This window comes from Electrona antarctica (genome assembly GCF_951216825.1).
Source record: "Electrona antarctica genome assembly, chromosome: 13".
Classification (NCBI taxonomy): domain Eukaryota; kingdom Metazoa; phylum Chordata; class Actinopteri; order Myctophiformes; family Myctophidae; genus Electrona; species Electrona antarctica.
This window is the reverse complement of record NC_136794.1, coordinates 19,994,007-20,018,432: the sequence shown is the minus strand read 5'-3', so window position 1 is coordinate 20,018,432 and position 24,426 is coordinate 19,994,007. Positions and strand designations below refer to the sequence as shown.

Sequence of the window (24,426 nt, the reverse complement as noted above, 5' to 3'; positions counted from 1 at the left end):
AGGAAGGACCGACATTTTTTTTTTAGATAACACCAATAAAAAAAATCCTTTCCGAAAACGCATGCATTCAGTTTTTGAACCCATTCATATTTAATATCTTTTACATTGCCAGCCAATTCCACATGAGCTAACAGTCTACATAAATAGGTCAACCCGGCCGCCCGTGCTTCGCCCTGAGAGGCCTTTCTTGTGAGTGAACAAGATGTGAGAAATGTTTCCATGTTGTTTTGGCTTTAGGCGGTCTTGAATCGAGTTTTTTTATATGTAGGCTGAGTTCATAAAACGTCTGGAAAGCGGTGTTCTGACTCCACAGAGTCTGAGGGGCTGTGCTCAGTCAAACGCCCTCATCTTCCCTCTCGCATGCCAAGGCGTGTTGCGTGCCTTCGAACAGCTCTCTCTGCGCCCTCGGGCACCGTGTCTCGGCTCGGTTAATCATCCTGTCTATATCGTGTGTTCCCGGGGCGTCTTTAAAAACATACGTCATATTTATAGTATGGCAGCTATGGATAATAGTATCCAGGAAATAGTACCAAATGCTGTTTATAAAATGTATTCTGTGTAAATGTTATTAAACTCCACTAACAACGTTTTGCTATGGCTATTAGCAAATTTAGCGGCTGTCCATTTGCAGGGAGAATATTGTCTCTTAAAAATATGTGGACATGAATATTTGGCTCCTATATTTGTTTTTTCGACGTAGAATAAGGTCCGTGCCTCTGGGCTGCTGACCCCCCCCCCACACACCATAATAGGCTATTATCCATGTAAATATGTAATAACACCCGCATAAAACAGCTAAATAGCATGTGTCATCGTGCAACATTCCATAATCTGCACCGCACTTAGGCCTATATGGCAAGAAATTGATGCACATGTGCACATGGAAACTTGTTTTATTTAAATAACGTCTGGCCATATGGATGGAACACTACTAAAATAAATAAGACAAAATTACAAAAAGTGTGATACAAGTACATTACAGGGAATCAGTAGCTCACGATGCTTAATGGACCTGTCACTAATATAAAATAGTCAAAGCGACATCAAAAAGCTGTGGTAAAATATTTACAAAGATGGATTCGGCACCCTTAAGCAAATTAACGAATGTGATGATGAATGAATAAGCGGTTCTATAACAAAATTAGGTCATATTCAAAAGGCACGATACAGTTAAATTGTGCTACATTTGTGACAGTAGGCCTATATAATTCCCTGCAATGAATCTTTGAGCCTACTTGCAGGCCGTGCTGCACAAAGTGACGTCCGCGTGAAAGTAGACCAGGGCCTCGGCTGTGATTGCTTTGGGTATTAGTGGTTCACTCATCCCCTCGACATAAACAAAATACATAAATACAAAAATAACTGTAGAAATGTGTCTACCATTTGCGAGGGTGAAAATGAGCAGGTCCACGAACCTGCTTGGCTCCGTTACCTGGTCGGTCCTATAAATGCTTGCCTGTAAAGTTCGCGGTCTGTAAAATGGCATTTATCTTTTTCACCAGTATTGTCCGATATAGAAATAAATTGTTTTTAGAATATCGTCCCAGCGCTTATGGCAGAGTTGTGGTGGTGCTGAACCAGTGGAGTTTGCAGATGCATTGCAGAGTTCGTTGTTGAATACCAAGTGTAGTTTGCCAAAAAAGAAGGCGCAGTCGTGTTCGGAGGACTGTTGCTTTGAGGTAAACTGGGGTTGACATTGTTCATTCTTTGATTCTGTGGAAAGTCCCAGGCAGTAGTTGGCGGAGAGTTGCAAGGGGGAGATTCACTGGAAGCTAGAAGCTCTGGAGGGAGTTCTCCACTTTTCCATAACTTCTTGAATTTCGAACGGCGGTTTTGGAACCATATTTTGATCTGAAAAACAACAGATTGCCTATGATATTATATACCACCACGAACAACAACAAAAATGTGTATATAAATGCCTAAACAAATTAGCCTTTATAAGTTGCCCGAAGCAAATTATGGGAATAGTATTTGACAGCATATGGACGCATATCTGAAATGAACCCACCTGTGTTTGCGTAAGGCCCATAGAAGCTGCCAACTCCGCACGTTCTGGTAAAGCCAAATACTGTGTCTTTTGGAACCTCCGTTGAAGGGCAGCCAGCTGGAAGCTGGAATAAATGGTCCGCGGTTTCCTGACCTTCTTTGGTTTACCGTTAACCATCCGGATTTCTGGTTCACTCTCTTCTTTCTCTGTAAAACATTCCAAATAGAACTTAAGTCACACACAAGTTTAACCATGTTTTACAAGAATTCAACGAAAACAGTATGTTCCTAAATACCTGAAAAGGGAAACGTTTACCTGTGTCAGCTGGAGGAGGCGAGGGACTTGGACCGTAGGAGGTGTATGCACCGTAAGACGAGTTGAAACCGAGGTCGTATGGTTTATGGTTGTAAGGAACGCCGTTCATGGCGCTGCCGTTGTACTGGTACGAGCCGAGTTGGCCAAATGGTGACCCTGCACAATGCTGCTGCTGGCTGTTGTAGTAGCTACTGTCGGTCGCCGTGGATACGGGCAGTGTTGGGGACTCCTGTGATTTGTGCAAGCCGTGAAAATTACTTGAGGTAATCTGGTTCGAATGCATATCAGTACTTAAACTCTCAAAAACACCAGTCATCTTAAAAAAAGGAAAAAAAGAAGAAAAAAAGCTGTCGCGTAACGTAGCCTATATGCGCAATGGGGAGAAAAACGAAAATGCGGTTAGAATCCAACGATAACCCTTTTTAGTAGGCTACTAAATCAAAAGTAATTCCTTTAATACCAAAAGAAATGGACAGAAGGCGTGTCCCTCTCACAGTGGCCTGTGATTGTCTGCTACCTTCGATGCTAGCGGGAGCGCATTTTATGAGAGAGCGTGCAGAGGCAGAACGGTTATGTACGAGGCAGCCAATGAGTAACGGCTGCATGTCTGACAACTCCCCACACTGCTTTCACCGTGCATTATGGGCCCCTCTCTCGTTTGTATACACACATGGAGATATATAGGCCTATTAGATAGATAGATAGATAGATAGATAGATAGATAGATAGATAGATAGATAGATAGATAGATAGATAGATAGATAGATAGATAGATAGATAGATAGATAGCTCTGTTTACACCTTTATTTAATTCCTATTTATATTCAATATGCATTTGTTTATTTTGATTGTCTTGTTCCACTTTTGCTTTGGCAATGTATATGCTATACGTTTTCTCATGCCAATAAAGCTCATTTGAATTGAAAATTGATAGACAGATACAATTTTTTTAATTTTTAATTTGTTTTATTTCATTCAGAAAAGGTTTCCATGGCCTTTCTAACGAAGCCTAACATTCAAATTGATAGACAGATACAATTTTTTTATTTTATTTTTTGTTTTCATTCATAAAAGGTTTCCATGGCCTTTCTAACGAAGCCTAACATTCATATGTTGATAAAAGTTTTTTTATTATGTTGTGACTGTCTCTCACAGTTACGTGCATTTGCGCGCAAATGTCATGCCCAAATGATACGCAATGCGTATCATTTGGGCATGCGTATTACGCATGCACAATTAAATCCCCACAACAGGATACAATTAAAATAATTAATAGATATTATGCAAGCCTATATACGTATTATAATTATATTTAACAATCTGTAGGCCTATACGTCTCTGACTCTGTCTGAATTATTCTCTTCAGCTTTTAAGCGAAATTCGAATTTAATGGAAGCACAGAGCACATTGGTCACAGTCAAAGAAAACGAACTAAGCAACGGTTAACTCATTGATTGGAGATGGCAGAGACAATCTAAAAAGGTAGACTGACTACCTGATGTTCTTAGAGTGATAACTCGCGGCCCCATGTGGTGGAAATCTCCCACACAGCCACATTATATTTGTTCAGAGTCTTCAGACTGCACATGAGACATGACCAATTCCTTGCAACTAAAAATGAATCGCATTGCACTCGATTCGTGCGAACATAGACTTCCTGTCGTGTTAAAAAATGAACTGTAAATATAGCCGCCAAGTTAAGCCAACAATCGATTCGAAGGATAGGCTATACAAATGCTTTACAGCAGTGGAGCAATTCAAAGATAGGCTGCATCATGCTATCAGCTCTGGTCCATATTTAGCATTATAAGAACTATGGTCCACTAGGAAGGCTATACTGCAGGTTAGTAGCCATATGCACCATCCACATATGCAGCACTTAATACGTCGTTGTCATGCAGCTCAGCAGCTGTAACCCAAAATGTCCTTTTTGGTTACGTCATTTAATTCTCCATCTTTTGACGTGCCCAAGTTTATTTACCTCTAGATGGCAGCATGGATCCTTTTAATAGGCCTACACAGTGACAGGCAACACAGAGGTTAGAACGGTAGCTACCAGACAGTCGTAGATTGAAATCATGCTATACAGGCTATAGTGTGTTTAGTTTTTTGTTTTAAGTCCAACATTTGATTTGAGCAAGAATATCCCAAAAGACCATACTCCAACTTACAATTTGACTGGGTAAAGAACTAAAGATTAAAGAAGCTGAATCCAGAACAGAATGCAGCCACAGTGCTAAAGGACAAATCATGTGCAGGCAACATACAACAATAACATTCCCATGTAGATAAGGGCTGGACTGAACCATGCTAGAGTAGCCTACACGAAATGACGAAATAATTGTCCATCAGGAGGACCACATCTTTGTAATGATGAAATGCACATAGTCACATACTCACTCCGATTGCCCTCTATTTAAATTATCTTTTGAATAACCACCACTAGATGTCTCCCTTTGCGTGGGACAGTCCCTCATACTTTGCACGTGTCCCACAAATTGAGACCCTGTCCCACATTGTGACTGGCAGTCATCAGTGTTCAAATTCCCTAGTCCCTTAATAGTTGGCTTTCTGTTGTAAACCTCTGTCATTGTCTCTTTTCCTGTAAGATGTGTTTTTAAGGCTGTTAAAATAACATGAGAAATATACCCCCAGGGCTATAGGCCTATGACCAAAATTAACATTTTAACACAAAACGTGAGACACCAGAGGTGGACTCCCAAGCATTGCTCCTGATAACCTTATTGAGAAGGTTATCAATTCAGACTTTCCGTTATGTTTTCCTTCAGATGTATCAGATTGAACCACTGGACCTCATCATCCTCATAACCTCTAGCAAGCTGCTCCACTGTCCCAGGCTGCAACCAGGGACAGTGGAGCAGCCTGCACTATACCTATACGGCTATACCACATGTGGTATATAGGTTTGACCTCATGGAGGCAATGCTCTCGTCTCGTATAGACAAGAACATTTGAGATGACTGGCGCGGCTCACCTGCTGGCAGTGGTGTAACTAAGTACTTTTTCTTAAGTACTGTACAATTTTGAGGTATTTGTACATTACTTGAGTACTAGACCTGTGCCCGTCGGCCCCTCGATTTTGATTATTATTACAAAACATACAGTAACAAATTCAGCCCTATATGCATTTCGACCATTTGAAAATAGCCGATCTACAAGCTCACAATGCATCGCGATGCTACGCATTGCGAGCTTGTAGATTCGGTATTTTCAAAAGATTATTATAGGCCCACATTTGAAATCTTGAAATGAGACATTCCGCATAATGTACTTTTACTTTTGGTGCTTTAAGTAGGCTACATACTTTTGTACTTTTTTTGATTTTGGATTCCGGACTTTTACTTCTAACTTCTATTGTTATTGTATTTGTATTTTGCAGTATGTGAGTACTTTTTCCAAAACTGCGTGGTGGGCTGAGGGAGATGCCACAGGCCACCAGTCAGTGTTGACCTGGATGACCTGGTCCTTTTTCAGCTGCAAGGCTGGTTGGGAGGTCGGGATGGGTTAATCAAACTTCCATGGCTGAAATCTGCTAAGCAGTGAGCACATATATAGCCCATGCTCCAGACATTCACAATACCTGCATATGGTTGTGACTGAGAGGACAGGACTGGGAAAGTCGCTGTAGTAGGCCATCATCGGGCTAATCGTGATCTGTCATGTTGCTGTGTGTATTGAAGCCAAAGATCTTCGTCAGTGGGCCACTCACACACATAGTGAGTTGAGCTCTGACACCCTGTGATTGGCTTAGACGGAGTGCTGTTTTTTTGTCGACTCAACAGCCTATTTAAATTGCTCAGCGCAGGCACATGCTCACCTGATGGTTCGCCTCATGAGCCTCAAGCAAAGCCTTGCACAGCCTGTGGTCTCTCCCTCAGGGGTCCATCAGTGCATCATATTTAAGATTAAGACATTGCGCACAGCAGTAAGCATATTTATTATATTGCAACTGATTGTAGGCTATTATAGTCCCCTTCGTATATCACATATTCAAATAATACATAATCCCCTGTGTCATTTAATTGGTTAGGACAGGTCTACTTCATGGTTTCCATTAGCCTGCAGTGTTAGCCAAAAACGTATCATGGTGTCCTAGATTGGCAAGGAAAAACAATTTGTTCATTTCATGTTCAGAGTGAAAGCCTCTAATGTTCTATTTAAAATAATGAGGTGACTTTAAATCTCCTGATTGTGACATGTGTGAGTTGTGTAAGGATCAAGGACAGTTGTATGGCACATTGGCACATGTATTAACCACAATACATGCACACACACAAACCATCAACATCAAAATAGTTAATATAGACTTCTTTTTTTAAAAGATAAATAAGACTATCTTCTGAAAATGATCACCATACCAGCAAAAACACACCAAGCTTGCAGTAGTATATGTCCAATCGATTATGATAAAATTATTGTAATCTTCTCTGAGACATCTATCTACTGAGATGGACCTAGAAAGCACCCAAACAGTTCTCTGTGGTTTATATGGACAGGGGGCGTGTTCGGACTGTGCAATGCAAACTAATGGGCGAGTTTGCTCTGGTGCGGTATTTCCGAACGCGCCCAGGATGTCAGGGCCGGATCCAGCCCTCATGTTTTACTGCTAACACCCAGATTCAAACTGGGTCTCCCACATGGGAAACCAAACATGTACCGCCCCCGCTTCAGTATCAGCTTTTCTGCTACAGATGATGTATTATATTACAGAAAAGTCTATAAATCTATCTGATACTATACTATATTTCCACACTCACTAGAGGGTCACTATATTTCAACACTCCAGAGGGCCACATTGCATATACTGTCAGGGAGAAACCTCTGGAATTGTGACAGCTGAAATAATAATAATAGTATAGCGATATTAACCTGCGGGCCGTGTCATGGTCGAGTCATACAGAAGACCCGATGCTTCCCTGAATCCCTGCAAGGGTTGGATTTGGGGTAAGTCCCTGTGACATACACTACAGGGGTGTACTCGTACATCATGTCCAGGGGGTGTAGTTTGTACATCAAGCTGCCTCATGCTACATAAACAGGAGATAGGCTCCTGCCCTATGGGCCTCATGGACTAAGGAACTTTGGGCACTTTGGGTCTCGGCTCGACGGACTGTTCGGGGATCCAACTCTCTCTCTGTGTGTGTGTGTGTGTGTGTGTGTGTGTGTGTGTGTGTGTGTGTGTGTGTGTGTGTGTGTGTGTGTGTGTGTGTGTGTGTGTGTGTGTGTGTGTGTGTGTGTGTGTGTGTGTGTGTGTGTGTGTGTGTGTGTGTGTGTGTGTGTGTGTGTGTGTGTGTGTGACACGTCACACCACAATGTTTTGTGAGCTTGTATTGGCTATCAAGGAGCCAACATTTAAATAGACCTAAAGTCGTTAATTAATGTTTTGTAATCTAAATCCACAAAGTAACAAGTAACTAAAGTTTTCAAATAATTGTAGTGGAGTAAAAAGTACAATATTTGCCTCTGAGATGTAGTCGACGTGGAAGGGGGTAACATTTTCAGTGTTTTTTAGTTTTTTATTATCATTTTGACCTAAATTACACAAGTGTGTTAAAATAAGCGTTACATACCAGCTCTGTATTGTGATAGTAATCATTGCTATAGCCGCCCTATAGACTAGTCACTAGTGTTTGTTCAGTAACAGGGAGCTTTTTTGGTCGGCATAACAATTTTGTCCTATCCGGAAAGAGAACTCATACAGGATTCAGGATTAACAACTGAAAGTGGAAGTGATGATGACACAAAGAAATGTAAAGTAATAAATGGGTACGATCTCCTGATTGGCTTATATTGGCAACCCACCTGAAAAGGTCTTTTCTGTTCATTAAAGAGCTGGAGAGATGGGGAGACCCCTGTTATTGAACAGGGGATTAAAGAGCTGGAGAGATGGGGAGACCCCTGTTATTGAACAGGGGTCATTAAAGAGCTGGAGAGATGGGGAGACCCCTGTTATTGAACAGGGGATTAAAGAGCTGGAGAGATGGGGAGACCCCTGTTATTGAACAGGGGATTAAAGAGCTGGAGAGATGGGGAGACCCCTGTTATTGAACAGGGGATTAAAGAGCTGGAGAGATGGGGAGACCCCTGTTATTGAACAGGGGAGTTTTCTACAAAACCCTTTGGCCTATACTTATTCTCCAAAGATACACAGTGGATGTGATGAATGTTGAAGGAAAGGCATTAGGGTTGGACTGTTCTCTGGCAGATTGTCAGGGTTAAACTGTGAGTCCGGGGGTGGTGGTGGGGTTGTTGTTTTCAGAGATACAAATTCTGTACTCCACTCCCAGTGTGTACAGGTTTTATTTTATAGACTTTATTGTCACATGGAAGTTAATTGTTTAGGATGTTGGATTTAGAGGGGGGGGGGGGGGGGGGGGTGCTTGAGATAAAATGTTAATTTCATCAAATGGAGTGCCGTGATTTTTTTCCACATTATTATATTAGGAGGAAGATTATTTTTGTACAGTATTTGTTAAAATGTTGTTTTTATGGTGGACATGCCCACCAGTTCATTAAGTATGTCTGGTGGGTGGTGATGGGTGGTGATCCACCTGAACTGAAGCCGCACCCACAGCTGTTGTATGATAAAGGGGGAGTGGTTAGGCGAGGGGATGATATTGTGATATCACTGTTTTTTTAATTGGCACTGTCAAGGTTTCAACTGTCAACTGTCAAGGTTTCAACCTCCAGGAAGAAACCCTAAATACAAAGGGAAGACATAATTGCACATAACAACCATATTTGGAAAGTGTATATACTGTCAGGATGGATAGAGACGAGCAGGTGGTGCCCTCATGGGAATGCCTTGAGTCATCACTTGAGATACCAGAGTGAGGGGATTTCACACCATAGTGCTACAGTCTCAGTGTGCTGATACTCAACTTCAGGATGTGCCAGTGCCAGAATATTCTGTACAACCCAGCAGGCTCTGCATAACAGGGCATGTCAGACCACCACCCCTGCCTCATGAGATCAGAGCCACACCGTGGTGTACTATATGTTAGTACCAATCTTATTTGTGGTTTTGTTCAAACTGTGCTGGACAGGCAGCATTTCATCATGACCATCCACGTTTCTGAAATGAAATGCACAATAATTATAACTGCCTTGCATCCTCTCAGTTCATCCCACTTCAGTAGTCCTGTTGTCATGGTGACAGTGTCCAGTTAATTGATTTTAATCCCTATGTTTTCCTGTATTATACAGAGCAGCTGGTACAGCGGAGCCATTCTGTGTTCACTGACATGAAAATGATGCCAAAGGACAAGAGACAGGTGCAAGTGGCTTTTAGTGTGCTGCTCTGCCCCATATTTGTATTATCTGTCCCAGTGGTCCTGGCCTTCAGCATCAGACATATCTGTTAAGCCATATTCTGTGATACGGCAGTGACGCTTGCCGGGGGGGGGGAAATACAAATAAAAGAAAAAGTATTCTTTCTCTGTGAATCGTGTAATCGTGTAATCACATAGTTTATTCACTATGTGATCAAAGTAAGGATATTTGAAAGCCTAAAAGCATACCTACTGTAATAGATGCACTTGTATCATCAATAATTTAGCCTAACACTTATTGAAATGATCATCCATTATTTATCACTCTTTCAGTCCAGAAACCTGGCAAAGTTGCTGGAAATGATTAGGAGCTAAGAACTATTATTATAGGATATGATATATTGTCATTGTGGTTTTGAGTGCCTATAATTCATCATTCTTTTCACTTCTGTTCAATGGTACATGTATATCCCACATAAATTAATCTCTTCATAAACCCATTATGAAAGTTGTGAAAGTAAAAGTATTTTGTAGTGAGGCCATATAAACACAAGGGTGTCATGTCAGTATAGAGAACAGCTAAGCATCTAATCTTCAACCTCACTTGCACAAACAAAGCACACAGACCTCAGAGAGGTGTGAATTGATCCCTTCTGCTCCCACTCATGTCCTCACTTATTGATTAATTCCAAAGCTTATTATTATTTACAACAACACAGTTTTTTAATATTTTCTACTTTTAAATGTAAAGTGCATTCCCTTATAAATTATCTTAAGTCCACACATCAGCCTTTCATCTCATTGCAAATGGTTGAAAGACCAGTTGAAAGATGTGTTTTGATAAGATATTAATGTGGGGCCGTGGGCTGATATTGATGTTTTGAGAAATTGAGATAAAAGTAGCAAGTCAACAAAAATGATACAGGTTTCGCACTTTGAAGGGAGGTCTTTGTGACTGCTGAAATAATAAGAATGAAAAAACATCGCATGGATGCACCAGAAATTTGTTTTGCTAACACATGAAACACATAGCTATTTCAAATATTGCAAAGTGATGCAAAGGCGATGTATTACTGATACAGGGTTTTGAAAAGGAAATGTTGAAAGAGCACACAGATAAATTGAAAGGGCATTTGATTGAGATAGAGAAAAGTATGGCTTAAAATAGCACTGCATACTTATATCATCCATTCTGTGTTTGGTCATGAGTCATGACTATTATGTTGAACTAAAGCCATTTGCCCGTACTGGAATAATAAAGATATAATTCAAGGCCAAGTACATGCACCCGAGTGAACCTAAATGATATCCTGGCAAAGGGTTCTCTTTCTCAGCACTTAACGTTGGAAGCAGGAGCATTAGGTGTGCAGGCTGCATCTAAACATTCCAAAAGCTTACATTATAATGAGTGTTTCAAATGTATCGGAGAGATATGTATTACGTAACAGACAGGCTCTGTACAATAGTACTATACATACATACAGTGCATTGAAGGTAGTCATCATCACCTTTGTCTTGTGGAACAACTGTGGTTCTCAAACTTTTCTGGATCAGGCAGCACTTGAAAATCTCAAAAGTGTGCGCGGCCAACTGACAACAGATGGGTGAGCGATGTGCATTTCAGAGCATGATTATTTTAATGATCAATCATAATGAGACAACATGTAGTCCAGGAAGGAAGTGAGACCAGTGTCCATGACATCTGGCACTTTGAAATACTAAAATATCTAAAAACACGTATTACACACATACAAACCCCAGGAAAGTGTTTCTTGTCTCCCAAACATCATTAAAATAAGATCAGGTTGCAAAAGGGGTGAAGTGTCCCTTTAAAGCATGTATATTAATATTATATTTATTATCAATAACATTTAGTGTGCCAATTATTTGGGGGCCCACTTGTCTGTTTTCCCAACAATGGGCACACAGACAGATTTGGAATCGCTTGTTTATACCATTGATAGACCTTTAATGGTTATTTACCCTTTCCTGTGGGGAAATACATGTGTCGACAGGGTCACAGACTCACGCTGATCTGTATGCACTTCAGGGAGTTGTTGCAAGCATATAAGAAAAGATGTGAATAGAGATCATTTTGATGACACCGTTCTTTGTCTATCAGACATAATGAGACCTTTGACTATTTTATTATTATTATTAGTGTGGTTGCCTATAGTGCAATACCAATAATCTGCTTGTCGTCTAATTGTCTCCACCAGGCCGAAGGCATGGGGAGAGAGTATGTTTTGCACTCCGTCCGTGTGTGTGTGTGTGTGTGTGCGTCCGTCCTTCCTTCCTTCCGTCCGTCTGTTACCAGCTAATCTCTGCCACCGTTGGCCCGATCCATGCCAAACTTTGCACACACACTCCCTGGATGCCAACGACGAACCTCTGCCCCAAATATTCCTCAACGGCCTGTTATAGCGCCACCATGAGGCCGATTTAGGCAAAACACATTTCTGTAGATTACTCGTACACATTTTATCCATACATCACACAATTCGGTATACACTATCTAGTGTATCATGTGATCAACACGGATCTGCACCATTTCCCATCTTCCATCCTGATTGGCTAAGATTGCCTTCCAAAGCTCACATGATTGGTCCGTTTCGAACAAAATGCCACAAATCACAAACACAGTGTGCAATTTCCGTGAAATTATACACGCACATTTCCACTAGGCCGAGGACGACATGCCACTCATTTCTTCCCCAAATCAGCCTCAAGGTGGCGCTATAACCAATTCCTGTTTTTAGCTATAACTGCATCGATCTGTATACAACTTATGTATGCGCACTCCCTAGAGGCCATGGAAAAACATTGTCCCTGCATCCCTCCACATCTGCCGGTTATAGCGCCACCATGAGGCCCATTTCTGCAAAACACATTGCTTATGTTAGTCGCACAGATTTCATCCAAATGTCACGCAAATCGGTACACATGATCTCTGTAGTCATGTGATCAAGACGAGTCTGTTGGATTTCTCAGATTCTACACTGATTGGCTAACATTGCCTTCCAAAGTTTTCAGGAGTGGCCCGTTTTGTACGAAATGCTGCACATGTCCTGCTCATCCAGAATTCTATCCTCATGCTATGAGTGATCTGGCTCTGCATTTCCTCAACAAAATGTTGCAAAAAAATAACAAACAAAAAAACATGTTTATATTACTCCTAAACATTTTGCCAAACATTTTGCCAAACATCCTCCTGGTGGAGACCTGTGCCCAGAAGGGCACTTTTTCTAGTTGAACAATATTCCTATAGAGAAAGGCAACCACACTAGCAATTCTGCAGGATTTCTAGTTGTTATTTTGTACCTTTATACAGGTGAAGTCCCATTAAGATACAAGATCTATTGTCAAGGAGCCCTGGGTAGTAGCAGCAGTACAAAAAGTAGCAACTATGAACTATACAAAACAAACATATGAAACAGAAACATTCAAAATAAGTTAAGAGTGCAGTAATAAGGCAAGTCATAAGGATACTGTATTCTGTATTCAGAATAATGCAATGACTTGTTACTAGGAATCTGTGGAATCCATGGTAACCGCTGCTGTCTGTTTTCAATGGAAATGTCCACTGGCCATATTCACAATGTGTCCGTTTTGCTCTCATGTCATACTCTGTGTGACATCAGTGTGTGTGTGTGTGTGTGTGTGTGTGTGTGTGTGTGTGTGTGTGTGTGTGTGTGTGTGTGTGTGTGTGTGTGTGTGTGTGTGTGTGTGTGTGTGTGCGCGCGCGCGTGCGTGCGTGCGTGCGTGCGTGCGTGCGTGCGTGCGTGCGTGCGTGCGTACAGACAGACAGACAGACAGACAGACAGACAGGCAGGCAGGCAGGCAGGCAGGCAGGCAGGCAGGCATGTATAGGAAATCATAATCTCCCTCCCTAACCTTTGGTACTTTACATAGTCTGCAAAAATGTGGTCACTTGCAGGATAGGAGCTCTGCCTCTCAGGGAGCGCTGTATCAATTGCTTTTATACTGATCTGATTTAGCACAAAGCCTATGATTTAGAATGATACATATTGCACATGCGTTACATACAATCCAGGGGTCGTGTTGAGGTACAAGCTAAGCTAGCGATGCTCCATTTTACTCCAAAAAGCTTTTCCTTTTCTTTTGTTTTTGTACTATACAGTACATTCATCGAAAGCCCAGCTAGGGCCAGTTCGTTACATACACATTGAAAGGTCAGCATGGACAGTAATTGTTGAAGTGTGTGAGTGCAACAACTGTGTGAAATGTGGGCAGGTTTCCAGCCCAATAGAGAATCTGTTGTGGGATTCTCTGAGATGATGGCCTGCTGGGAGTATTGGAGCATTCATAAACTTGGCAACTCACTTTTAGCCAAATCATGTTAGATTTCGTTTTTTATGCTCTGGTTTAATAGTGGATACCTCAACGAGATGCTTTCAATACACCCAAAGACGCAGTGGGTCGTTCATTTTCTTTTTTCCAGTGTTGCTAATGTACATAAATCTAAAGTAGAATAATTGACATGTACCATAATTTCTATCAGGAAATGTGTATAATGATTCTATACACTCATATTATACATGCAAATAACCTGTCCAATTGTCCTTGACAGGTCTGTTTAATGAAATCGGTTCTAATCTGCAGGACTACAGAAGATTAGGTTTATGTTTAAAACTTTTTTGGATGGTGCTCATGATTAAGTACATGTTTCCTTTGCATTCGTCATGGTGGCTTTCCCCCTGAAGAGAAGTCATTTTGAACAACAAGGCAACTGGCCCTGGGAGGAAATGTTCACCTTACCTTGTAAAATGCTTGTTTGATACTTATAATATATGTATTACAAATCCTAAAAGAACATATAGTTCAAGTCCATTGACAATTAAAGCTTCCTATATTTTATGATTTGTTCAGCATAACATAAATGGAAAATACTAAAGGGGCCCAGATAACATTGCAATCATCACCACCTGTAAATTCATGGTTATGACATAATGCTAAAACAATCTGGAGGGCATTTACTCTTTACTGAAGCAACACGATTTTGCACTTTCTGCAAATCAAAGGAGTCCCCTAGAATTCCTTGTGTCATCCGTAGGGCCAGCCTGAGAAAGAATTCACTGAGGTCTGTGAGGTCCCACTCCCCTCATTGTTGATTCAGAGGCACACCCCCCACCCAGCAGCCATAAATGGAAGCAGTCCTTTGTGAGAGGGGAGCAGAGTAGATTTACTGCGACCGTTCCCCCTACAAAGGACCATGGCACTGTCACAACAGGACCGGGATCAGGAGCTTTCACACACTGTGATTTAACGCCATGCTTCACACAGTGCACTGATGCAGACACAACTTCTAAAAAGTCACTGGCCATTCATGCACTTTCACTGTAAAACAGTGAAAGGTATTTGTGCCCCCAGTTAGGAGGAGGTTACTGATGTCATGTCTGTATTAAGCTACAGCATGCACAATACTTGAGAATGTACTGTATGCTATCAGTGAATGACATCATTCTCAGAATTATGCCGGCTGTGAATTTGGGCATGACACTACTTCAGTGTATTTCATACATTTGCAAGAATAATGGTACATACTAGTTATGTTGTAATTCTGTAATTTTTTTAAATATCAAGCAGTGTGTGTTGCTGAGGGTTCATGTTGCATTTGATTAAAATGACCTTGCACTGTTAAAACACATATACGTGTATGTGTTTTAACGAATGCATCGGTCCACATGCTTTTTACATGCAGGCACCACAGCAAACAATCTCGACCTCTCCACACTCAGGGGAGGGCCCTATGTTCACTTTTTGGCAAGTGTGAAAATAGCCAAACTACATCGACATTGTGAGCTTGTAGATCGGCAATTTAAACTATTTTAAAATGTTTTTCAAAATAGTACAACATGCCAGGAAAGTTTATAGGCATGCATGGGGAAGGCGGCGCGCAAGATAGGGAGGGCCCTAGTAGTAGTAGTATAGGCTGTGTGTTATACGGTAGTCATTTCTTTAAAGAACCCAAAAACTTTATCAACAAGTTTCCATATTCATATATTTTAATATAAAGTAAAAGAGGCAGACAGGGTGGAATTATGTGCAAGAGCAGTTCTAACAGTCAATGATCAGAGGAGGGGCAATGCATCTGTCATTATTACATTACATTGCAGTGACCAGTTTTGGGTTGATGCCTTGGTACAACAGCTGGCGGAATGCCTTCATTGAGTGCAACTGAATAACTATGCCTGCTGTGCATTATGGGCATGTTTCCCTTGTCTGTCCGATAACTTGTGGGTTTGGTTTCCTCCACCCTTTAGTGCTGATTTCATTACAGTGAAATGCGAGTAATTGGCCCTCCAATCTCACCAGAGGTCTGGTTTACAGGTCTTTTAAAACCCAAGGTGCCAGAGAAACAAAATATAGCCATTAGAATGTTTGGCACACACTTTTCTAAACAAAAGTTGTGTTTATTAGTGGAACACAGCACTTTGGGTATAATGGCTATATGGCTACACTATTCTGTTAAGTTGCAAAACAGTCCTAGGTTTACTGGTGGTGGAATTCACATCTCGTTTGTTGGCAACAAGGCGATATAGTGAAAAATGTGTTTCATAATTGAGTGATTTGGGACATTATGTCCATAGTAGCAGGGTTCAATTGCTCAAAACAACCTTTTTAGTACAGGTGTGCATTGAGATTTTGACTTGCCTATTAGTTTGCCTTGGGCACAAAAGAGTTGAAATTGAAAACCACTAGTACAGACTATATCATACGTTATAGCATAAAATAAAATGTTTGAGAGCTTAAATTACTGGCTGTATAGTTTATTATGTATTTTTGCTCTTACAGAAGTGCTGCTAATCAGTGAAGAAAAGCTTTCTCACCTGTGGGGGGCCACCTAAACCCCCTGTTCAAAACGGGTATCTCTCCAGTTTCTCCTTTCCTATTGACCAGAGACAATACACTTCCACTTAGGTTCACCTCTTTCGACAGCTCATATTACACAGCCACCTAGGGCAAACGGTGGATGTAAAAGTACCGTTTGTGTGCTCTGTTGAATTCAAGGTGAGGTTACATGCCTCACAGGTCACGGCACCAGGTGGGAGAATGGACCACTATGTGCTGAGCAAGCAATGCAGTTCAATGTAGTTCACCTCAAGTTTTTCCATTAGAATCCTTACAATCTCCAGCAATCTCCACCCATTGGCTATGAATGGTAAACCACTACTACTGACCATGAGGTGAACTGGATGTTGCATTTGATAGACTGAGATGAATGGCATCATGATGTTAAAAATAAAACAAAAGGAAATATCAGTGTTTTTAACCTGGCATCCCTATTTTGGGCATATCATTGTATAGGCGAAATAAAAAATAAAATAAAAAATAGATATTAAATTATGTTCAGGGGGTAGGGTTATGTCTATTGGGCATTTTGACTCAAAGCCTTTCATCTTTCAGGAAGAAACCAAAAATACACAGGGAAGACATATTTGGTTTCAACTCTCAAGAACTCTCAAGAACTACAGAATAGATTATGTGACTTGGCTCACCACCAGGCAAACTCACTAAACGTGTTGAAGATGGTGTCTTACAGTCTTACCTCTACATGGGGGTCAGGACTCTCACTTGTGTGAGTGATAGGCCTACCTCCATATGTTGGGTAATTGAACCCTCTATACCCTCTGTTCCATCGTATTCCAACATCCCATTTAGTTACCAGGACTCAATGATGGTAATAAAGACATAAAGGAACCCCATATTTTCTCAAATGTTGCTGGGTTCCTCCTTACAATCTTTTCAGGAGTACAACAGGAAGTTAACTCGTTCAACCAATGTCTCTGAGAGGGAGAATTTTCAGATTTCCAGCTTTGAAGAATACATTTTGTCCTCAAAATATAGCCTACTTTATTGCAAAATAAAGTAGGCTATATCTTATTATGGCTTAATGCGAGTCCCTGTATGTCTCCCAAAATCCAGATCATAAGATCAGGTACTATCTATTATGTCACACATCCTACTACTTCTGAAGTTGTTCTAACTATGTTTTTCCAAGTCTATGGACTTTGAGGATAGTACAGTGTTTGGATAGTACAGTGCTTGCGCAAGTAATGCTATCATCAATTGTGCTGATTAGTGATTAGACTAGATTAGATTAGATTAGATTAGTTTTGTCAGAGTAGCAGGATTATTGGTTTAGGAATGGAACAAAAAGGGCAGTTATACGCTCCTGAATTTTAACATCAGTTATTATGGTGGTACTTGGAGAACCAAATATTTTCAGAGGTGGTACTTCAGTTTAAAAAGGTTCCCAAAGTTCCCAAACTTTTTAGCCTGTGACCTAAATGAGAAATTAAACATTCGCCCGGGACAGCAGATCAGCTTTTTTGGGAATGTTTATTGAGAATGATTTGAAATAATAATAATTAAAAACAAAATGGAGGAAAGAAAAAAATAAAGGGACTGTAAAAAAATAAATGTAGGCTGTGGTTTTCTTTTAAATATTCTGTTACTGTATTTTTAGTTACTCGTCACTCATCAGTATTATTTATTGTGCATAACTGAGAGCCTGAGAGGACGTTTCTTGCAAGGAGTTGCGAGTAGTTGCAAGGAGTTGCAGCTGGTGTGGTTTGGGCTAAGAAGTTACTTGAGAATTGACAATGATATGTACCAACTGATAAAGAGTTCAACAAGTCAAATATCGGGGTGCCCGCTGGCCAAGTGGTCCAGGCGCATGCCACAGGCTTTGATGAAATGACACCAGAGTACCTAGGGTTGATTTGATTGGGAGAGCCCTATTTGTTTAACGTATCCCCTCCCATTCAGGGGTGCAGCACTGCAGGATCACACCGGGGTGATGCTCTGCCACTTTCTTTTCTCTAAGTGAGGAAATAAAATATTTGTTGTTTGTGTTTGCTTAATCTGGTCAAAGCTGTCATATTGACATTTAAGCAGCAATCCAATCATTTGGCAACATGCAAGTCAACATTCCACCTCAAAGGTTGCCAGTAGGCGCGGCTGTTTGGTGCAGGGGTAGATTTCATGCCCCCCACCAAATGGGATTAGAATATGGCTTGGCCAGAAATTCCAATGAACACAATTGGCTATCGTTGCGGTTGAGAAGTCAGGTGGGGATGGGAAACTGTCGCTGCACTATAGCAACTTTACACATTGGTCAGGGCACCTGTTCAGTGGGGACTGGAACTTTTATTAAGGATAGCGGGTTCCTCTGCAAGCTTTACACCCTCCTCGTGAAACTCCTCACTGTGCAAAGAAGTGGCTGGCAGTGGTGTCGCCTCCAATATATCACATGTATTGGAGGAGACATGGTTGTCTACAGTCTACACACCCTCCCCAAGACAAACAGTAGGTGTCACAAGTGACATGGACTACATAATGGAAATTGGGAATTACCATAATGATACATTGGTTTGAATAATACATTTCTCCAGTATAGTAGCTGAAAACATAGTAGCAAGCCGGAAAAGGCTAAAGTGTATAGGAGATGTTTGTTATGTTATTAAGGGTCATGAGGGTCATGAGGGCAGGAGCACAGTTAAAGTTCCCCAAATAACAATCACTTTAACAAAACACTCAATACAGACTACCGGTATGTTAAGTCATGTAATTAACAACACTTAAATTAAAACACAATGGTAATCTACAGATTAATAGTTATAGAAGATATTAACTGATTTGAAATCACACATTACAAAATATGACTGGAAAGTATAGTCCCGTTTCTCTTGCAGCTACTGTGTGTGTGTGTGTGTGTGTGTGTGTGTGTGTGTGTGTGTGTGTGTGTGTGTGTGTGTGTGTGTGTGTGTGTGTGTGTGTGTGTGTGTGTGTGTGTGTGTGTGTGTGTGTGTGTGTGTGTGTGTGAGAGTCAAGATTGGTCCTTTCATTATTGTTGCATTCCAATTCAAATATAACAACAGTGTGGTGTTGTAAACATACTGTATCAAGAGTTAAATGGTGTTAACACTGTGTGTGTGTGTGTGTCTGAATTTAGGTTCAGAGTCTGGGGAGAATAATAAGCTGCAGGGAATCATTGTCACTGTAGTGTACACATATTGCATTACTGAGCATAATGTCCTACAGTATATATATGGTTATGGTCCCAGAGTTGTATCCGAACAGTATTACATTATTGCAGAGCCTTTCTTTCTAGATTTTAACATTATACGATCAGCATAACTTAATTGTGCACAGATAACAAATGACATAAAAGAACTTCCCAAGTGATTTGTTGCAATTAGGAATGTACTAAGACCTTTCTATTTGCTCCTTCACCCCCACCAGCTTTGAGCTTTTGACAATGCTCACATTGTGTTGTGTTCTGCTGGGTGAGCATAGCCCAGTTCTGTTCAGATATAGCAGCCATGATCAAACACCTAATACATTGTATGGAATGTCCTATCATATACAGTTGTTTTCTCATTTATTTTTGTGAGGATATATAGATGGCTACGGATATGGCACTTATGCTGTACTGTTAGAAGGAACATGAATAATAGCAAGCATGCTTCCTGTATGAAAAATATTCTAAAAGAATAGAAAAACTTGTTTGTAATGTAAGAAATAACAGAGAACAACAGACTGCTTAGTCATGATAACGTAATGAGAATGGAATAGTTTTAAAAAATATATTTGGATGAGCAACCACATATTATGATACAATAGGTAAAAAACAATTTGAAACTCAAAACTATGTTTCTGGTTTTACTTTTTTGTGCAGTATCTATATATCATAATTTTCCTTAACTAAAATGTAAAAGCTTTTCAGTATCAATAGCCTACAAAAAGGAGGAGATAGTACATGCAGTCTGTCACAGTGTGCCAGTGCATGCCTGTCCCATTGATTGTCTGGTTATCTGCCCAGCTGATATTGCATTGCTTTACAGTTGAGTTGCTACAGTATGGATCCACCATCCAGCCAACAAACAATATTATCGGCTTCTTCTTTTTTTCTTCCCCCTATTTGGTGTTTAAACTATAATTTAATTGAATTAGCCTATGACACAACAAAATCATGTTGTGTCATTCTTATCCCTACTGCACAGTAGGCCTAGGCTACACGTGTGAGAATAAAGTGAGCTAGCGATGACGTAAGGAGCAGGGACTACCCCATAGGAGGGGGCTCTGGCTCTTCTCTTCATCAGAAGTTCTAACCCCGGGAAAAACAACGGCAGCATTCACAGTTCACATCATTTGTGACTACCGAGCAGTGGGGAGCGGAGCGGAGTCACCGGCACACAACTTTACACTACAAGCTTAAGCTCCGGATATATTTGGGTCACTGCACTCACACCACACGTGACAATGCTGATCCAAAGGAGACACCCAGTCTTTTATTTTGCACTTTTATATCTTTCGGAATTGGCCGTCGCCTTTAATTTTGACACCAGTAATGTTCTCAGGAAAATCGGAGAACCGGGGAGCCTCTTTGGATTTTCTCTAACCCTGCATCGGCAACTGAATCCCGATAAAAGAATGTGAGTGAGCATTAACTATAGGCTACCGTCCGAGCTTCATTTTAGAAATAACTTTTAACTTGATATTGGTTAGCCGAAGCGTGTGTAGTACTAGTAGTAGCCATGCCTAAGTTCCTAACCGTGCATCATCGTTCTGCTGCTGCACCTGACAGGAGTCAGAACAGGTTCACCCTATCATTAGGCTACAACCTGCCGGGTGTTAAGTTGGTAGACTATTTCACCCCCATTTGCGGTGAAAGTATGACTTTAATATAACTTGTTAACAGTTGCATTGTGGAGGATACATTAATGCACATAGCTACTAATACATATTACTATTTAAAGTGAATAGGCCAATCACCATGCAGACTGATATTCCTAAGTGCATGGGGCGCATATATAGGGCGGGCCATGGGGGCAAAAATAACAATAGGCTACCGGTCCTGTCCGTAATGTCACTGTGTCACTTTAGAAATCCTACACATTATTATTTATTTATTTCCCAATGGAGAGGGTGACTCTACCACCATGTGAGCGGATGACATAAAAGGCGGTCAAAAGACGAGTGAATGAACAATGGTTATATTTGTCATGCAAATGTAGGGTCATGTCGTTTTGTCAAAGTGAAGGGACGACTGTTGAGTAGTAGACCTGGTATAGCCTATGACTATTTTAAATTATTTCGGCAGCTTATATTCTAGCCTACAACTGAAACATCAATTGAATAATTATTTTCAACTGGCTCCTCCTTATTACTTATTTAAAAAGTATATATGCCTACTTTACACTGAGTTATAGCAACTATGTTGCTTAAAAATATATTGATGGATACATTTGAAATTTGACAGATGATTTGTCAATAAGGGAAAGTTTTACTTCCTGCCACACTCAGCAATATGAATATGAATACAAATTCAGTGTTTTTTTAGTTTTTTAACAGCATATTGAAAATCTGAGATAATGAATAGTATTGGTAATTTAGTATCTATAAAGTATTAGTTTTGACCAAAGGTCGCAGTTAACTATATGGAATCTTGTGTTTTTCATCACTCAAAATCCCCATACATGGGGCGTTTTTCGTCACTCAAAATCCCCTTACATGGGGAAAGCCCATGGGGAAAAACTAGAGTTCTCAACAAACCCGAAAATTAAGGCCTGGACCTACCTGGGCCCTCATCAAACCCTGTACACTCAAGACACTGCCACCACGGCCACCCTTAGATCTCCATATATGGAGCTGACCTGTTCTGACATTCCATATGTTGATCTGACCTCATCAAAGCTGTACACTCAAGACACGCTCAATATGTGGCCAGTGCACTGCACGCCCTTTAGGGCGAGGTCGCTTCTCGCCCTCAGGCGTCTTACTGGTATAGTATAGTATACATAAAGTGAGTCATTCCCTTCAGTCTGAGTGCAACAATCTGTGACATGCATCACACAAGTGTTGTGGATGCAGTTACACACCTGGAAAGGCAGTTTAATGCATGCATATAATGAACCTTGAAGTTCACATTTTATGTAGCTTGTGGACTACTACAACTCATGTGTATTTGCAGAAGTTTAAGACGTATACATTCAAAACAAAGCTGAAGTGCATGCAGTAGTAGGAGGAGGAGTGTCCAACTTGACAGAGAATATAGTGGTATTTGAGGGGCAAACAGAGGTTTGGAATTTGGCACTGGTCTGACTGCTGGCTCTTATCCAGTAAAAGTCAGAGTATAAAGATTCACAGTTTAGCAGACAAGCTGATTTATGTGATACTAGAGAGGTGCCCGTGGAGCCTCTACATCGGTGCCCGTTGGGCACTGTCCAGAGCCCGGGCAGAGACCTTTTTGGGGCGTTTCTGGTCAACCGTGGGTCCGACTGACTTGACATCGGCCACTGCCCCCCCTGCGGTGGTGTGGAACACGTGTGTCGAATTTGAAGTCGGTTCTTGAGTTACGTGGATTACACACAGACAGACAGACGTACAGACAGACGTACAGACAGACAGAGACTTGGTGCATTTATCTAGATAGATAGATGCACACTAAAGCTGTCCCAGAATACACACACTTTTTGGCCTCAGAAAAAGAAATCACTAACTTGTGCAGTCTGCTATGTCCCAGATGTCAATAAAGGAGGAAAGAAATCACACTCGTGTGTGAACTGAGCGGTGCAGGCTGCTCAACAACACTGCTGGCTGGCTGCCAGAGGTATTGCAGCTGTTCGTACTCAAAACAGACATACATACACACGTTAAGAACCGCTCAAAAATGAACACAACCTTGTATAGGACATATTATAGACATATTAATTTGTTGAGCTACTTGTTACATGGCCTTGTGAAAAGCTTGTGAGTGAGCCAGACCTTTATCAAGGAAATCTGCCTAGATTATGTTCTGATTATCCACACATGGTTTGACACTGTCATAAATTGGTTGAAAATCCAATTGTGATAAAACATGCTATACTCACTGTTATTCAGAAAAGTATGGAAACAACTGCATCTCCATGATCTCCCCCTGTGGCTGTTTGTTCATAATCTCAGTTCTAAATCCCCATGTGACCCTGAGATAATCAGCCAACCAAGCTCAGTAGAGCAGACAACTAGGCAATGAGCAGCCCTCCTCACCGTGAAACTAGCAGGCACATTAACCAGGTATCTCATTTCACAGCTCAGGAAACCACAAGTTGTGCGTAACAATTTGTTGAACATACTACATAGTTCACTTCCACTCTCTCTGTATGGGAATATTTCCCATGTTTCCCTGTACATATCATTTGATTATTATTAGAAGCAAAAGAGGACTTTAGCGGTCAATTATAATCAATGACAAATCATTGATACGTCTTGGAAGACAAGGAATGAACCACGTTATGCCACATTATTGACCAAAATGTGCCCTCTTGGAAACAATGAATTGGATACCTCTTCGGTGAATAGGCTGTTGAGTCAGTGATGTGGTCATGATGTCTTTCCAATGAAACCAGAGAAATGACTAGACATGCCAGGCCATCTGTGCACGTGTAACCTGAGAGATTGAAGGTTGAGAGAACTGTCGATTTTCAGTCAAGATTCCATGCACAGTATTAGTGTGTCACACCATCACTGACTGTGTATTTTTTGCTAAATTACTGCAGGTGAATTAGTAAACTACGGTCATGTGCTTTTAGAATGTGCAAGTAATTCCTTTATTGATGTAACAAGGCAGTCAAAGGTCAGTACAAAACAATGTGTGTGTGTAAACTGAATCAGTTAGAACAGCTGCAGGGGTCTGGTGGCTTTGAGTGCACAGCTGTGGGAACGTTGGACCACATCTGTTAACAAAGACCAGTGAGGTCACTGTATGGACACTATACTACTATAGCCATTCTCATTTACACAGCAATGACAGACACACTG

At 41.0% G+C, this 24,426-nt stretch overlaps 1 protein-coding gene across 1 annotated transcript; it reads right to left on the bottom strand.

Moving 5' to 3' along the window:
- Window positions 1-875: 875 nt before the first annotated feature.
- Window positions 876-2,802, bottom strand: dlx2a (distal-less homeobox 2a). Its single transcript, XM_079518533.1, has 3 exons — window positions 2,306-2,802; window positions 2,012-2,196; window positions 876-1,851 (listed from the first exon to the last, which is right to left on the bottom strand). The coding sequence occupies exons 1-3, from the start codon at window positions 2,619-2,621 to the stop codon at window positions 1,531-1,533; spliced, it is 822 nt and encodes a 273-aa protein (XP_079374659.1). The 5' UTR covers window positions 2,622-2,802; the 3' UTR covers window positions 876-1,530.
- Window positions 2,803-24,426: the final 21,624 nt, after the last annotated feature.